At 41.5% G+C, this 18,876-nt stretch overlaps 1 protein-coding gene across 1 annotated transcript; it reads right to left on the reverse strand.

Annotated features, from left to right (window-relative positions):
- Positions 1-4,366: 4,366 nt before the first annotated feature.
- Positions 4,367-15,925, reverse strand: LOC143935848 (lysozyme C-like). The gene is made up of 4 exons (XM_077459973.1): positions 15,768-15,925; positions 11,321-11,470; positions 6,703-6,781; positions 4,367-4,548 (listed from the first exon to the last, which is right to left on the reverse strand). The coding sequence occupies exons 1-4, from the start codon at positions 15,895-15,897 to the stop codon at positions 4,488-4,490; spliced, it is 420 nt and encodes a 139-aa protein (XP_077316099.1). The 5' UTR covers positions 15,898-15,925; the 3' UTR covers positions 4,367-4,487.
- Positions 15,926-18,876: the final 2,951 nt, after the last annotated feature.

The raw sequence follows: 18,876 nt of genomic DNA on the forward strand, positions 1-18,876 counted from the left end.
GTACTTTTTGATATGTGTGTGTGCATGTTATGTGAGTTTAAGTATCCAGGGATCGCCATTTAATGCCCACTTTAAATTTAACCCCCCCCCCCCTTTTTTTTTTTGCTACTTTATCAATTATTGGATTGGTGTTCCCTGGGTATAGGGCTGTTTAAGCATCTGAATGAGGCCCCTACTATATGAATGTGGTCAATGTAGCAGCTGTGAAGTGGGAGCATCTTTTTGGCTCCAAGTGAGCTTTATTCACTCCAGCTTTATCTCACGAGGAGTAATTCTGATGTGGATATCGGGCAAGATTTATATTTTTGCTGCGGATGTTTGTCATAAAGACACAGGCGCGTATGCCGTTGTAAAGGCAGCCATTGCATCTGGAAAGGGTTGATTTCATGGGGAGTGGCAGCTAACCTCTGAACGCTCTTATAGAAGGACTGTTTTTTTCACATGTGAAGGTGTTGGATCTTCTCTTCACGATTTCCTGCATAAGACTTTATTTTTGAAATATTTTTCAATCAATCAATTTGAAATCAATATTTTGCTGCACTTGTGATTTCAAGTCTTCACTCTATTTACTTGACTCAGTCTCTAAAACTTACATTTTCTTCTTGAAGTTTATTAATCTTCCGATCCATCATTCAATAGGAATGAACTCTGTGCCTTTTATTGCGATGCAAAAATGGTTTTAAGGTTGGAAGCCCTGTCTCTCTTCATGCCTGGTCTGTGTACTATTTCTATTGGATATTATTGTAAGTGCCATTCTTATTATTCTTATATGGTATGTTATGCAATGCTTAGATTGAATTCACACTGTTAAACAAAGTATACTGATATACAATTTATATTGAACGTTGTACGATATCACAATGTAATTCCTCCTTTTTCTCTTGTTTATTAGACATATAACAGTTTGCTTCTATTTGACCCCTGAGGAAGGAAATTAATATGTTTACCCCTATTCCCCCCGCTTTAGTATGCTGGACTATGGGACACCGGGCCTCTCATCTCTCCTCTCATTCTACATCTCTCTGAACTTTGCTTGACTGTTTGTAATTTAAAGCTGGGTGCCCCCGCCACCAAGGGATGGTAGCTGTATTTTGTACATTTGTACATTTTTTTGCATCTATTTATTTAGTAAATTGTTAATAGTCATTCCTGGTGTGGATTCTTCCTTCTACTAACCTTTCTGTGGGGATGTCTCCTCAAAACAAAACTTGTTCCATTGGTGTAACGCCTGCAGCAGTTCTATACAGGACTGTTAACAGGTACTGGTTAAGCCAGGACAGGTCATCCCCCACAGGCATCCCTAAATGCTGGGAAATCTATGATGGTTTTTTAACCTAACTATGTAACTATAACACTATATAATTTTCCCTCTATGATGTATCAGTCTGTCTGGGAGTTGGCAAAATTCAAAAAATTTATTCACAGGGACCAACATCAGATATCTGGGAAAACATGAAGGAACAAGATAAGAAGATCAACTAAAATTCTTCAGGATCCCACCTCACCCCATTCCAATCCAATTTGCCATTTGACTGAGTCATCTAGCTGTGTGTATTCTTGGATCTCTTAAGCTATTCAAGTCTATTTTTCGGCACAGCTTTGAAATACAATTGAGAATGCTGTTGAACTTGCTTTGAGCTCACAACCTAGCGGATGCAAGTGATAAATGTGTAAAGACCATGTATAATATTTTATATTTACCTAATATTACAAAGCAGTAGAACAATCTTTAAATGACCTTGTCACCAACAATAAAATACCAAATAAACCCCCATTGAGAAATCGTCATCTGGAGTCTGCTGGGGAACCAACACTTCTGGGAGTATTGATCTCCTGTTGCCCCTACGGCACTTCGTGGTTCATTTCAGTGACCTCCATTTCGCTTTAGGACACAATAGTGATGTGGAGGCTGGCAGGAGGGACAACAGGGGGCTGTTGGGGACACAAGATATTAACACTCAGAGTGTCGGTTTACCAGCAGATTTTGAGGGACCATATCTCATCAACTGAGTGGCATTTTAACTAAATGGGCAGCAGGAAAGGTATTTACTAAACTTCATTTGGGTTAACAGGTTTAATTTTCATTTGATATTAGTGGCAGGGTCACTTTAAAACAAGCCTTACTTACATCACTGTGGGAAAACTCATCCTTAACCAGTTGTAGATTTTGGTCATGTCACACAGACCCAAGAAACTTTATTGAGGTACACAATTCAAAGTTTAGGTTTTTTACTTGCCTTTGGGTCCCCAGTGCCACCATCTTCAATGAGGGAAGCTGGTTATGACTTCTCACTGTTTCACTGCCAGCTCCCCTCATTTTTTAAGTGAAGTTACTCTTTAAAAATGAGATTCACAAAGTGGAAACCACATTATCAGCAGAAAGGGGGAATGAAGATGAGAGATAATCATCATCCAAGTAACACCAAAGAACAAAATAATTTTTAAAGGCAAAAGAGTCTCCAATACAACCAAGACCTACTAAATAGAAAAATGGCCCTGACAAGGCATGAGGGGGAAAGAAGCCCAACTGATGGACAGAAATGAGAATTTAGAACAGCAAATTAAAATCCAAAGGAAATGATCAATGATAATGAGCATCCTGAGAAATAAGTGGAGGCTAGAATGTTACAAATATTTAACTAATCCTACCAAGCGGAAATCGAGTGACTCCAGCCTGGCCCTGGAGGGCCCAACTCTGTTTTCAGTTCGCGAGGCATTACCGCAGCACCACCCCATCAGACGGACCCAACGTCAGCCTGAGTTCAGCTGTTGGTCGGCGATCTCAGTTTGTTCCACAGAAGGACATCTCATCCAGAATCGCTGTTCGTGAGGTTCCTATCAGGTTCTTCAGTTGGTGAGAGGGATTCTGCCCCCCAATCACAATTCTTGCCTTGTTCTCTCTCTTGGACACTGTGTACAGACACCTTGCCCATGGGATCACTTTATTACATTACATAAGACATTGTACATCTGTTACCCGGAAGTACTTTAAGGAATACCACCAACCAGTTTGAGCTGCTAACTTTAACATCACTGTGTCTTATCTTGGATACAATTCAAAGAGCTCCAACTGCCGATGAAGATCACTGCAGGCATTGCACACTGGACATTGATGTTACCACTATTTAAAGGGTCCCTATCCTATTCTTAGGTCTCTCAGGAGGTACAGGTTTACTAAGAAAAAAAGAATGCAGGCGCCTCTGAGTGCAGACTGCTAAGTGTGTATATATATGTAAAACACATAGTAACTCAAATTAGAGATGACAAGCATATCTATGTAGATTCTTCCAGTGGGACATCCATGGAACTGCTCCACATAGGAAACCTACTGGCCACTCTGTATGCTCTCGTAGCTGGCAAGATGGTGAGGATGTGGAGGAGAGCTGAAACGGAGGGCTAGAACGCACCTTGGACCGCAATGCTGGTTTTGATGACATCACCGGCTTGCTTGCGTTTTCCGAGCTGATGCACCCTGGGGGTGGGAGGTATGTGCGCTCCTTTCTCTCCTCCACATCCTCATCATCTTGCCGACCACGAGAGTATACAGTGTGGCCAGGACGGTACATATATAAATTCAATAGTCTGCATTCCTTTTTTCTTACATATCCTGGAGATCGCTTCTACTTCCTTGTAAAAGGCTGGCCCTGATACAGTGGACATTTTTATCCCATTCCCACCTTTGCTGCATTGGATCTGTTTGAAAAAAGACTGCATAGACTTTTTAGTACAATAGGATCTGGTTAGATTTTATTCCTACATGTGTATTTGTTCATACAGGTTCAATAGGATGGCCTGGGACTCCCCTTTAGTGTGGTATCACATTGCAGTAACTAGTGTATTATTTCATAATCACCCAATTATTCTCTAGATGTTATTCCACTGTACATATGTGTATGTATATATATTGCACCTGTGGTTCTGGACTGTAATTACACTGTTTTGGAGGATTCCTCACCTGAGTCTTGGTTATCACTCAGGACTCAGTTGATTCATATCCTCCTATACACGTATCTTTGTTCCAGTAAAACCTAAAAGAATATTTTATCTAACTTGTGTTAGAGTTTCATTCAAAAGTGCCTGAAAAATGTCTAAACCTAGAGTGTCATGAGGGCTGGAGGGTTCACAGGGTCAGGACGGTGCAGATGAATATGTCACTCTAAGCAGCCCTCAAGAGGGCAGTGCTACAAATGCATCACCTGATAGAGATCCTATCTCCAGTTGTCATCCAACCCAAAGAAATAGGAAACAGGCCTTAGTGGCTAATTTGGGTGATGGGCAGTAAATGGTATTTTATTTCATAGGAATTTTTTTTTTAAATAAAACATATGTACATTTCGGAAAAACAAAAAAACAAAGCATTCCAGAGTAGGATATTTCACTTCAACTTTATTTGGTAAAGTATGATGAATGTAGCTCAGGCAAAAGATGGGTAACAACTATATTCATTCAGCAAAATATTATGTCAACATAATGTGTATTGAAGGCAGTTAACATCCGGTGGTGTAGGAGTTAAGGTTTCGTCCCTTGCAATACTTTGTCCAAACACTCCTGTCAAAAGAAGATTTTATGATTTTTTTTTTCAATTTGTGCAATGTTTTATGTATGGTTTACTTTTTCTTTATGATTCTTAGCAATCTCAACATGATGTAATAAATAGATATGCAATGTATTTTGGACTGGGTACTCTTCACAGTATTATAGTATCATAGTAGGTAATGTTGAATAAAGAAATAAAGACAATAGTCCATCCAGTTTAACCTGTGTAGGTATATGCGTGTCAGTGTCTATAATTATTTCTCATATCCCTGTATGTCGTGCTCCTTAAGATGCATATTTAAGAGTCTCCTAAAACGATCAATACTCCCTACAGCCACCACCAATTGTGAAAGAGAGTTCCACATCCCTATTGCCCTGACAGTGAAAAACCTCATTTTCAGTTTAAGGTTAAACCGCTTCTCTTCCAATCTTATTGTGTGGCCCTGTGTCCTCTTACCCTCCTTATGACTGAATAGTTTTTCTCCTATGCTGGGATCACCATTGAGGTATTTGTAAGCCATGTCTCCTCTCAAGCGTCTTTTCTCTAGCGAGAAAAAATTGTTGTTGTCCACCCCATTATTTTGTTCAGGTCTTTCTGTAAGATTTCCATATCTTGATGTGAAGTTATTGCCCTGCCTAATTTTGTGTTGTCCGCAAAAAGTGAGATTGAGCTATCTATCTCATTATCTATATAATTTATGAATACATTTAGTAGAATTGATCACAAGACAGAACCCTGGGGCACCCCACTTACCACTCCAGACCAGTCTGAGTACACATTATTTATCACCACCCTTTGGACACGTCCCTGTAACCAGGTTTTAACCCAGGAACAAACATTATGGTCCACACCTGCAGACCTCAGCTTGTAGATTAAGTGCTTATGGGGGACTGTATCAAATGGCAAAATCCAGGTACACTAAATCCACGTGTCTTCCCCTGTCTAGATGGCAGCTCACTTCCTCGTAGAATGTTAACAGATTGGTCTGGCAAGAACAACCTTTCGTAAACCCATGCTGAAGACTACTTAAGATATTTTTTTCCTCAGTAAATTATTGGATATAGTCCCTTATTATCCCCTCCAATAATTTAATAATTTACCAACAATTGATGTTAGGCTAACTGGCCTGTAGTTCCCAGGGATTTGTCTCTGTCCTTTTTTGAATATTGGTACCACATTGGCTTTTCTACATTCAGCTGGAGCCAATCCTGTCAGTATGCTGTCCACAAAGATTAGGAACAGTGGTCTGGCTATAAAGTGACTGAGTTCTCTGAGGACTCTCAGGTGTAAGCCAGCTGGTCCTGGTGATTTATTTGTATTATGTTTATCTAGTCTTTCCTTCGCTCTGGACTCTGTTAGCCACAAGGGTATTCCTTGTGATGTGTCACCAACAGTACTTCCATGGTCATTATACCCCTCCCTTTCCTGTGTAAAAACTTAGGCGAAGAAGGCATTTAGTACAGTTGCCTTCTCTGTGTACTATTAAGCCCTTGTACACACGGTCGGAGAATCCGTTGGAATGTGTCCTATCGGACCGCGTCGTCGGATAATCCGACTTTGTGTGTTATGCATCAGACTGATTCCGTCGGAATATCCGTCAGACCCAATTTTCCAACATGTTGGAAATATTTTCCGACCAACTGGTTCGATCGGACATACTCCGATCATGTGTAGAGAATTTTGATCGGACCAAGTGCCACGCATGCTCAGATCAAATTCCTACATCAAAGCTATTGGCTGCTAGTCCCATCGTAACGAAATTACGTCATTACGTTCTGAATGATCAGATTTTTCGACAACTTAGTCCGACCGTGTGTATGCAACAGTTTCGGACAAGATCCAACAGGCAAAATCCGATGGACAAAATCCGACGGATTTGGTTGCCAAAATCTCCGACCGTGTGTACGTGGGCTAAGACTCTTTGTACACTAGCCATGTCTTGTCCAATAACATCTGTGTTTGCTCTTTTTTTTTGCATTTAAATAGCAGAGCTTCCCAGGCCCTTATTAGACCTATGGACTGCCAGATGTAAACAGACTTTCATCTGTTTACATTCAATTACCTGCTATCAAAGTAATGTAATTAGAAATAAGTTTGCTTACATCTGGCCGCCATAGACTAATATGCAGCTTCCAACACGTGCCATAATACTTAACATAACTTACCAGGCACCCAGTCCATTTGGATCTCTCACAACTCTCTTTAGACATCTTACATCATCTGAAAGATCTCTGTCCAGTAGGCCTAAAGATATAACACACACAAAAACGTAATGTTATTATTGTTTTTTTTTATATATTTAAAGGTGTGCAACAGATAACAATGAGAAGTCAAGTTCTTAAAATATGTAAAGTGAGCATTTCAAGTGCACACAATATATTCTCAAAATACATCAAGTAGAAAGTACAGTGGAGCAAACAGAATAATTCACAAAAAATAAAAAATAAATACAAGCAAGGGATACAATGATGCGTTTATAAAATTGGAAAGTTGGTTGAAACTTGCGAGCACTCACACTGGTAATCCCTCACGGAGGTGAAGAAAGAACTTCACACAGAGGTGACCTACAATTCCCAAGTAGTGACAGCAAGATGCAAGTCAGGGCTACAAGGGAGAGGTTATGCAGGAAATTGGGAGAGGGAGAAGTTGATGAGAAAGGATCCAGCCTGGATCCATATGCTTTAGATTTTGTGAGAGGGAGAAATAGAGGCGAGTCAAACAATTCAATGTAAAGAGGTGGGCAGGCCAGTTCACAAATAACAGAGGTATTCTTCAGAGAAACTGAAGAGGTACCATTAGCACCACCTGGTCTTATGTTCCTCATATTTGTCAAGAAGAGCAGAGGTCAGGTTTTCCATGTGTTCAATGTCATTCACTCTGGCGGGCTATTGAGCAACAGATATGGGAGAATGTTGTTTCCATACACTAAGAAAGAAATAAATAAGCTGAAGGACTGGCTGCTAAAAAGGGCGTAGACCCGGGCAATCCCAAAATATATGAAGGAGCATGCCTGCATGAGAGCTGCATCTCCAACATTGGTCGCTTTGCTGGGGAAATAATTTGGTAAAGTGTCCTGTACCTGTGTGTTGTGTTTGATATAAAATATACAATTTTTCTATAAGACTGTGAAAAAACTAGTCTGATTGCTATTCTAATGCCACGTACACATGATCGGAATTTCGGCCAGCAAAAGACCCATGAGAGCTTTTCATCGGAAAATTTGACCGTGTGTATGCTCCATCGGAATTTAGCTGGCCGAATTCTCGCCAGCAAAAATTTGAGAGCATGTTCTCAATTTTTCCGACAAAAAAACTTCCTATTGGCAATTCCGATCGCGTGTATGCAATTCTGGAGTGCAAAAACTCACACATGCTCAGATTCAACCACGAGATGGAAGCTATTGACTACTTGGTATTGAACTTCCTTTTTCTAGTCCCGTCGTACGTGTTGTATGTCCCCACGTTCTTGATGGTCAGAATTTGCCGCACGCACCGTAGACAGCGGTGCCTGTCTTTCGGCAAATATCTCCTAAACCGTGTAGGTTCAGGAGATATTTCTTGTACCTACAGGTAAGCCTTAATCTAGGCTTACCTGTAGGTCAAAGTGTGGTCAAATTGTGTAAGGGTTTACAACCACTTTAATATCTTGGTAACAATGGAAACTGTTGATAGTTGGAAGTTCGGTTGTTTTGTAACCATTGTCAACAAACTGGTAAACAAAAGCCCAAATAAAAGGAGCAGTAGAGACTGATAGTGCAGCCCACTCAGCATGGATTAACACCGAAGGACACTATAATCTGTAATCAGCAAACAAGAAGGTGCCTGATCTCCAGGAGCAACGGAGATCATGAACACAGTCAGTCTTGTATTGTATTACTAATATTGTAATAGTTTTGTATGTACAACATCTTTGTATAGTAAAAGCACATTTACACACCGCAGAGGTCTCAGCCTCCTTACTTATACCACAAAGTAACCTTGCTAGATAGACTCAAACAAAACAACCTGTGAGTCACTATCTTGTGTGTAATTTCTTGGAACTTACTACACAGTGAAGATTTATGTGCAATAGCCCTCCAATAGTCTGGAGATGGGGAGACAGAACCTGTGAGCAAGTCCCTGATGGGAATCTACCCCTAATCTACCCCTACACACAGTCGGACATTCTGAAAACCAAATCCGTTGGATTTTGTCCTACGAATTTTGTCAGAAACTGTTGCATACACACGGTCGGACAAAGCTGTCGGAAAATCCGATCTTTCCGAACGTGATGACGTAATTTCGTTACGATGGGACTACGTTCAGGCTAGTAGCCAATAGCTTTGATGTAGGAATTTGATCTGAGCATGCGTGGCACTTTGTCCGATCGGAATTCTCTACACATGATCGGAGTATGTCCTATCGGACCAGTTTGTCGGAAAATATTTCCAGCAAGTTGGAAAATTTGGTCCGACGGATATTCCGACGGAAACAGTCCGATGCATACCACACACAGTCGGATTATCCGACAAAACGGTCCAATAGGACACATTCCGACGGAATCTCCAACCATGTGTACAAGGGCTAAGGCTGAGAATTTAGAGTGTCATGTTCTTTTTTCTCACTGACAGGACTTCATTTCTGAATTGAGCCCTCATGAAAGGGGATTGTTTGGACCTGAAATGAGTTGGCATTCTTTTGTCTTCTAATTATCCTACTTTTATCAGCAATACATTTTGTTATTGGTCATTGAGAGACTGTTGGGTTGATTTGCTAAAACTGGAGTGCACAAACCTGGTTTCAACTCTGCATAGAAATCAGCCAGCTTCTATTTTTTTTCTCTAGCCTTAATTGACAAGCTAAAGTTAGAAGCTGATTGGCTCTCATGCATAGCTGCACCAGATTGTGCACTCTCCAGTTTTAGTAAATCAACTCCTATGACTGTAAGATGAATGGCAGTTGATGGGGGTAGGTCTGGGAAGAAGGCCCTTAGTAACAAAGTGAAACTGAAAACACTTAAATGACAGTGTCCAGGCACATAAAGGTAATGGCTTTTGGTATCTGCTCATAGGTTGGACTTTTTCAAAATGTAAAATATTAAAAAGGTTTACCGGAACACTTTAAGTATGATCAATCCTATAAAGATGAATATCCAACTCCAGCGATAACTGATTATCCATTGAGATAGGGACAGGTTAATACCCGAATTTAACTGTCAGCTGTGTCTATAATGAAGAACTGATACCAATTCTCTAAGAAACAACTTCTATATCCTCTGATATGCTCATTGCTGTCTGTGCCTTCCTGTCTTGATGACATACACACCCCACATTTCCTATCCTGGTGTCACAGAAACAGCAAGGGAGTGATCAACTCTTAAATGGGGGTCACAAACACAAATTTAAATTCTGTCTTAAATTTAAATTTTTCTTGACTTTTTCCAAAACCAGAAAAATAAGCCTTTGCTGACCACTTGAAGAATCCCACACTTAAAGTGGGAATCCGCCATTTTTTTTTTAAAGCCAGCAGCTACAAATGCTGCAGCTGCTGACTTTTAAAATAATGACACTTACCCGCCCAGCGCGCCCGCGATGTCGGCACCCGAAGCCGATGTCTCGATCGTCTCTCGGGTGCTGCCTTGCGGCTTCATTTCCCGGTTCCCTACTGCGCATGCGCGAGTCGCATATGGATGGTCCCCGCTGTCTCTGGGATCCATGTGTTTCCCAGCAGACAGTGGGGGACCTTCTGAAAGGGGCGTAGATTCTGCGGAAAAGGGCGTTGCTTCTGCAGATATCTATGCCGGAAGTGGGTGCAGATACCTGTACTGTACAGGGACCTGCACCCCCCTCCCCCCTGAAAGGTGCCAATTGTGGCGCCGGAGGGGGGGAGGGTTCCAATGAGCGGAAGCTCCACTTTAGGTGGGAGCTCCGCTTTAATGTATATGCCTAGTCAACATTTTTGTTAGTTTTTGAGTAGGGAACCCCTGACATTTTTTTATTGCTGTCCGTGCCTAGGCAGAAATACTCCAACTACTTGTCCTTGAGATCATTGTTAATGAGTCAAAAAGTTTATTTTTCAATCATGATATTCAGCAAGTTTGCTTGAGACATTGGGTTGCTTGTTTGTAGATAAATGCAGTCTACTTTCTCCATTGCATGTGGCACTCAACCTCAATGGCATTGCAGGGGGAGAGGAAGTTAAGAGGAACATGGTACCTCTATGCTTTCCCGGGTAAACAGGGAAGCTATCCGACTGATGCTGCCACCCCATGTGACACTGGCAGCCATCTTGGCTCAAGCAGAGCCTGTTTAAGGCCCTTTTTCCAGGCTTGGTGCACATTTCACATGTGGCTAGAGTAGGGACAATTCAACTGTCTGACAGGGACAGTGATTAGCAGCAGAGAGAGGTTCCAGCTGAGAAGGGAAAGGAGATGGGCACACCTTCATTCCAGGAGACATCCCCATTTGGGTACAGACCAGCCAGGCCAGGCCTCATTCCACCACTCAAGACAAATGCTGTCGGCACATCTGAAAACGACTCCACTACACTTTTCTGTTACATGCCATGAGTGTTCCCGATCGGGGGCCTTTCCACTTGGGTTGTGAATTAATTGATTCAGCATTAATACAAGTTCTGCTTTCTGTGTGTTTACATGCTGCACTTTCTCACATGTTACTAAAAGTAACTGAAAATCAATATTTTTTTATAAATATACCCTAGTTTAGGATGATGGAATAGGCCATGTGCAAAAAATGGGCAGCTAAGGTGTTACCATTACCACAGTTAAACATTAATTATACGTTACCATAACAAGATGTTCTACATAGATTTTTGCGCCCAGAGGTGTAGCCATCGTCACACCACCAGTAACTGTTGATCTGGAAGATGCCATATTCAGAGGGACTTCTGTTCAAGGTGTGATCATAGTAACTTGCATAATGAACCAAACACATATCTAAAAAAATTCAAAAATATATTTTACTTATTAATATTTAGATCTTTGGTGAAACCCAAAGATTTTTATAGCTACTAATTGCCATGTTATATATAACTAGTTAACAATTATGTCTCAGTTTCTGAACCTGGTCAAAATCTTCAAAGTAAGTAGTGTCCCTTGTGCTGATTAAAAGAAAATAACTGGATATAAGATATAAAGGGATCCTGTCATTGTACAAAGAAATTTCTACCAAGTCATACCTGTAAAAAAGAAAAAATGACAGGGCATATTCACCTTTCCTACCAAACTCCTTTTCATTGCCATTTTCAGGCATTAAAACTGACATTGACACTTCCAGGAGTGTTCATGGCCCCTGTAGCTCTCATTGGTCCCTGTTGCTGGAACCAGTTATAGCTGTGGGGACTCAGGAAACAATAGCTTCCAGAGGTGTAATATACTGAAGCTTACCAGTCTTTAGATGGATTGAATCCGTCTCACTTTTAAGGTCAATAGTAAGCCTGTCGGGGACATCAATGAGTGTACAACCATGTCTGGTTGTATATCTCTTATCTAAGTCTTTAAGGTATTTTTTTTTTTTTTTCAAAAACAAAACAAATCAGGGAATAAAGGGAAAGAAACAATGCTGAAAACCAGTGGCGGCTGATGCTCCATTTTCTAAATTTTTTTTCAGGGGGGCGGCAAAACTGCAGTGCTCTGCGCCCTGAGCCCACCCTTTTTTTTAAGCCAATTAGAGCCTCTGGCTGTAATCACATGCTTCTAAAAAAATTAAAACAAAATAAAAATTGTGTCCAGCACCCTGCATGATTAGGATCCAGATGCATGGATTAGGGGGGTGGTGCCCCTGTGCCCCATATGGACTGGCCACCACTACTGAAAAGAATAGGAAAGATAGATAAAATTAAAAATAATAATTTGCAGAGCTATTTGTTCTGCAAAACTGTATGTACATGAGTTCTGGGCAAATGGCAGCAAAATCAAATGCTACTGGGCTACTTTTTTCCTAGTGCAAATTTTATTTGCTCATAAGAATAGTATGAGCCGTATGGAAAAGCTTACAGCCATAGTCCACGATACTATGCCCCAGTTCTCTAAGATTTGGGATCTGTGGAACCGCTCCAAACTGAATACTGCTGCGTAATTCAGATTACTACTCTACGCCCTCTTACGATGAATTTAAATGCTCAAATTAATCGACCAAACCATGTCATATAATTCTGAAAGGGAGAAATTCCCACGCCCCCGGCTCACTGAGACTTGGTTATTTGAAAGTGGCATTTACGGATCTGTACTGCAAATAACTGATAATCTTTTGAAGACATAATAAATATGCTGAACTATTATGCCCCACCCTCCTTCTTACCCCCCCCCCCCCCCTTTCCTTCTCTTTTTTTTTTTCCCCTCTCTTCTCCCTTCCACCCTTCTCCCCCCCTTCCCTTGTTTTTGATTTGTCTCATATGTCAAACTTACTGTTTCTATGAACACTTGTACAAGCGTAAGATACTGTATTCTTGTTATCTTTCTATTTTCAATAAAAAAAAAAAATACAATAAAAAAAAAAAAAAAAAAGAATAGTATGAAACAGGAAAATATGGCATTATGGCCCCTAGATGGAGCTGATGATCCTAGTAATTTTATTTCGTAAAGGATATCTAAAGGTTTTTTTTATTTATTTTTTTTAAAACTAACAGGTCATACTTACCTCCTCTGTGCAGTTAATTTTGGCCCCGAGCCTCCTCTTCTGGGGTCCCTCAGCGGCGCTCCTGACTCCTCCTCTTCTCATCGCTCTCCCTCGGGGCACTCATGCGGTGTGCTCTCATGTCCTGCTGCTGCATCCATTGACACAGACAGCAAGACTCAGCCCCGCCCCTGGCTCCCACATCATTTGATTTGATTGACAGCAGTGGGAGCCAATGGCTGCGCTGCTATCAATCTATCCAAGCAGTACCGGAGATACCGGCTGGAGCTTTTATGCTCGTCCCTGTCATTGGAAAGACTGGGTTCAGTTAAGTAAAAGGGGGTATCTGGGGGGCAGATGCATCACAGGAGGTTTTTCACCTTAATGTATGGAATGCATTAAGGTGAAAAACCATGAGGGTTTACAACCCCTTTAAAATCATCAGCTCCTTCTAGTGGCCATATTGTGGTATCTTTCTGATTTGCAGTAATCCGATCTGGAGTGAAAATAGCCTAATAACCTTTGATTTTGCCAGCATTCATACAGAACAAATGTACAGTATATACAGTTTTGCAGGGATGAATAGCTATGCAGATTTGTTAACTAATTCACCCCTAAGAAGTTTATGTACAATTGGATAACTATTTACACATATTTTCTTTTCCTTTTTTTTTGGATGAGCTGACTGGACGAAAAAACATCTGCTCCAAATTGGACCTATAGGAGAAAGCAAAACCTCACTTATGCATTGTATCATCCAATGAGCAGTTGAATTGTGGTGGGGAAGGTTAAATAATGTTGAGTTGAAGCTGAAATCAAGGACACAGCTACAGCATGCATCCAGTATTTGGCTGGATGCATGCAGGACCAAATCAGAGACAAAAATGACAGTTGAGGCATTCTCATTTAGTATGGGGGGAGGGGGTAATATAAATTCGAATTGAAGCTGAAATCCAGGACTCAAGCTCAATAATGCATCCAGTATATGGTTCCCTGGGTCCATGGGGCCCAAAAAGAGACAAAAAAAATAGCAGTTAAGCCATTCTCATTTAGTATTGGAATTATGACGGGGGGGGGGGGGTGGTAACTAAAATAACTTTAAAACCTTGAGTTGAAGCTGAAATCAAGCTCAAGCTCAGGCATGCATCCAGTATTTGGTTCCCTGTGTCCCCTTATGTACAGAGCCTCCATCTTCTTGGTGGGTCTCGCTGCTCCAGCGCTGTCATTCGACGGAGCCGCGATTACGTCACTCCCGCACATGCGTACGGGAACCGCCACTCACGGCATAGCGCCGTTAACAGCGGCTCTATGCCGTGAGGCTTTTGACAAATATCTCCTAAACCGTGTAGGTTTAGGAGATATTTCTTGGACCTACAGGTGGACCTGTAGGTCAAAGTGGTTTGTAAGGGTTTACAACCACTTTAATGGGCACAGTGAGGCTGAATTGATGTTTTTTTTTTCAGAATTATTCAGTTTGTTTGCGCCCCCCCAAAAATTTTGAGCACCAGCCGGCACTGCTCACAGGGCCAAAAGGATTACTTTTTGGTACTGACTTTAATTATGTAAGCTTTGTAAAGTTAAGGGGATAAGGTCCACTTTAAGGCTCCATGCACACTGAAGCTCATAAAGGGCTGTTTATGGGAGTTTGGGCATTTTTTTTACAGACCATAAACTCCCCTCTATGTTATCCTATGTGTCCATGTACACATGGATGTTCTTGGACGTTTATCAGCAGGGATGTTTACGTGCTGTTGTCTGAACACCCTAAAATCACATTCAAGAGCAGTCCTGAAAATGCCAGAGGCCTGTAAAAGCTGTTAAAGGTGGGTTAATGCTGGAAACAGAGCGTTAAGGCGTTTCTCTGCCTCTATTCAAAATCAATGGTTCCCTATGGAAGCCCATTGATTTGAATAGAAGTCGGATCATAATGAGCATGTGTGCTGAGGATGAAGGGAATCCCCCCCCCCCAAAATGAAAAAAAAATTGCCGTAGGGTTCCCCCTCGGACGATACCAGACCCTTTGGTCTGGTAGGATTTTAAGGGGAACCCCCAAGCCAAAACAAATGGCATGGGGTCCACCCAAAATCTATACCAAACTCTTAGAACCCTTATCCGAGCATTTTTAAAGCAGCATTTTCCTGCCAGCAATCCGACATCCAGAATGACTTTTTTAAGTGCCCTGTGTGCATGGAGCTCGAATTCCAGCAAAATATTATAGACACAAATGAATGCTGCTCTGAATTTGTTAATACACCATTAAATCTATTTAATTTAAATACAGGCAGTGTGAGTACCTGAATTAGACTTGGTATCAGTCTCCTGCAGTCCCTATAAGGCAGAGCTTAGACTGGGATAGGATGAAGCAGCACAAGAAGCCAATTAGATATGCTACAATGCTCATGTGCTCATAAGGAGCATGCTGAGAGGAAAAGAGAGCAAAATGACAGAGAGGTGGGTTCACTGGTCTGCTGCTCCCCTTTATTGACTATTCTTCCATGTTCTGCGGATTTTATCCCTAGATACACTTATATAAGGCTTTATAACAGAGAATCTCAAAGAGAAATTTGTATCTGCATGAGTAGAGAAGGCTTGACAAAATTATAAAAAAACAATACTTACAATCTCCGAGAGTGTAGCCTTTAATGCCGATAACGTTACCACGTTTTATGGCATTCATTACGGTACATTTGTGCAGTGCCCAGGTGCCAGCAACAAGGGCAACCAGAATGAAAAGAGTGAAAACCTTCATCCTGAAAATAGTTTGAGGAGCACCGGAGTTTTCCCTATTTATAGTAAAAAATGGTGACACAATGCAGGACGATAAGCGATAAGCACATTCAAAGTAAACAAGACACGGGGATGTCATCATTTATACTATTTTGGATCTTCAGACTGGAATATAAAACATTCCTGGAAATAATTCTGATTAGTTACATTGCCTGCCAGAAAATGGAGTTGTGCAATTAGAGGTATGTGCTGTTAGCAAACAAGCAACACATTTTATGTGAAGGTTTTCTGTGTCAGTTTATTTTTTAGAGGTGAAAGGAAATATTGGGGGTTATTTACGAAAGGCAAATCCACTTTGCACTGCAAGTGCACTTCCAAGTGCACTTAAATTGCACTTGGAATTGCAGTTGCTCTAAATCTAAGGGGTAGATTTGAAATGAGTGGAAGCTCTGCTGATTTTATCATCCAATCATGTGCAAGCTAAAATGTTGCTTTTTATTTTACTTGCATGTCCCCCTCAGATCTACAGCAGACAATGTCATTGGGTGCCAGGACTCCTTTTTGCACTTGGGGCATGCATGGAAGCAAAGCACCCCATACAAATATGTACCCAGAATGTGGAGGCCATGTATAAGGGAGGAGGTTGAGGAGGAATAGACCTGCACCCAGGAGAGCCGACTGTAGACTTTCTACCCTCATGACGGTGAGGGCTAGGGCAGATTGCAAAAAGCCTTTTAGGCAGACAAAAGAGTTCCCTGAGTGAGGCTCTTTCCCTGAAGAGACCGAGTTGTACCCATGGAGGAGGTGTCTACAGAGAGCACCGTCCTGTTAGCGCTTGTACACATGGTCGGAGAATCCGTTGGAATGTGTCCTATCGGACCGTGTTGTCAGATAATCCGACTGTGTGTGGGATGCATCGGACTGATTCCGTCGAAATATCCGTCGGACCCAATTTTCCAACTTGTTGGAAATATTTTCCGACAAACTGGTCCGATCGGACATACTCCGATCATGTGTAGAGAATTTTGATTGGACCAAGTGCCACGCATGCTCAAATTCCTACATCAAAGCTATTGGCTACTTGCCTGAATGTAGTCCCATCGTAACGAAATTACGTCATCACGTTCTGAAAGATCGGATTTTTCGTCAACTTTGTCCGACCGTGTGTATGCAACAGTTTCGGACAAGATCCGACGAACAAAATCCAATGGACAAAATCCCACGGATTTGGTTGTCGAAATCTCCGACCGTGTGTACAGGGGCTTAGAGGGAAATGGCTGCTTAAAGTGCTGCATATACTTTCACATGTGACTATTGCGGAGCGTCCACTAAATGTGATACTAATGAGTGACTCCAGAAAGTATGTCAATATGATATGACTGTTTGTGACATTTTCCAAGTACCACCAGTAAAGTGCAGAAACCTTATGTATGTGTAGACATTCCTTCCTTTGGGGGTGGATAGGTCAATAGCCAGGAATGGCATCTGGCATGGAGTGGGGTACAATGTAGTGGAGAATATAGCCTCAGCAGGAGGGTTAGTGTTCTAGGACAGGAGTAGGGCAGGGACTTGTGCTTCAGTGCCAACATCCAGCTAATCACAGAGCGCCTCTTACACTTATGTGAATGAGTATCTGTTTTTTTTTGCATTGCTTTGCTTCCTTTGTGTGAAATACCTAGTGCCATGTTCCCCTGCTTTCCTCTTTCAAACTAACCACTAGGGATGAGCCTGCAGTTCGAGTTGAACGTAAGTTCGACTCTAACATCGGGTGTTCATTTGCTCTCAAACTAACCGAACATATGGGGCATCCGCTGGAAATTTGAGCACCAAGGAACGCCCCATAATGCCCTATGAGTTTGCAGGGCTTTCATTACTGATGATTGTCCAAAGCATGCACCTGGCTTGCATGCTTTGGCTAATCACAACGTGCTTTGCAGCAAAAGCCATAATTGGCCAAAGGCTAAAATGTAAAAACAATAGATAAATGGTGTGGAGGTCCTCCCCCCAAAATCCATTCCATGCTCTTCTGGTCTAGTATGGATTTTAAGGGAAACCCCGTGCCAAAGTAAAAAAATTGCGTGGGGTCCCCCCAAAATCCATACCAGACCCTTATCCAAGCATGCAACCTAGCAGGTCAGGATGGGGGGGACGAGCAAGTGCCCCGCCCTCCTGAACCATACAAAGCCACATGCCCTCAGGATGGGGAGGGTGCTTTTGGGTCCCCACAAATGGCATAATCCCCACAACCCTTGCCCGGTGATTGTGGGGCAAATTTAATTATTGGAAGGAGTCTCTGTGGGGTGCCACATCCAAATATCTAAATTGAAAGAAGCGTAATGCCCTAACTGGATTTTGAAATGCACTAGGGTTCTGTAATGAGTAGAAAGGTATACATTTTATTAATAATAGCATTATTGCATAAAATACAAATAAAAAATGGAATGTTAACAACAATGCATATACGTTCTGACAGTCACCATATCAATTAACAATATTTCTTTATGGTTCACTCAACGCGTTTCAGAGTTTCCAAAATCTCCTTTTTCGGGGGTACATGAAAGAGTCAATCATATGTCTATAATATATTAACAAACAATTTAAGCATATAGTCTTAATAGCCATATGGATAGATAGCAATGTACAGTGTTAGTAATAAGTACAGATGACATACGTACTTACATATATTTCTGAAACTGTGATGTGCATGAACATTCCAAGGATATTAAAAACAATAGGAAGATTGAGCGGATTTGTGTCCTGGATCTGCCCATTTGGGCTTTTTCTCTAAGCATGGATGTGCTTGTTGAAAAGTGGTTGGATCAACCCGGGAAAGGTTAATCACTCAACATGCTGAAGTCGAAAAAAGACGTGACCCTATGAGTAAGAGCATTGTGAAATATTTTGTATGTTTATTATAGCTTTGTATAAGAGTCAAATATTAGTATCACACACAGGATACAATGTTTGATACCAGTCATACCTGATGATGAGAAGATAAGTG

Source organism: Lithobates pipiens, unplaced genomic scaffold (assembly GCF_037356315.1).
Source record: "Lithobates pipiens isolate NorthernLeopardFrog02 unplaced genomic scaffold, aLitPip1_a1.2 Scaffold_28, whole genome shotgun sequence".
Classification (NCBI taxonomy): Eukaryota; Metazoa; Chordata; class Amphibia; order Anura; family Ranidae; genus Lithobates; species Lithobates pipiens.

Excerpts from the sequence above, each read along its gene's own strand:
- LOC143935848 (XM_077459973.1), bottom strand. The coding sequence starts at position 15,897 with ATGAAGGTTTTCACTCTTTTCATTCTGGTTGCCCTTGTTGCTGGCACC. Across the intron at positions 11,471-15,767 it reads AGGCTACACTCTCGGAGATT|ATATGTGTTTGGTTCATTAT; the intron begins GTAAGTATTGTT and ends GAATTTTTTTAG. Across the intron at positions 4,549-6,702 it reads CCAAATGGACTGGGTGCCTG|GAGTGTTTGGACAAAGTATT; the intron begins GTAAGTTATGTT and ends TTCTTTTGACAG.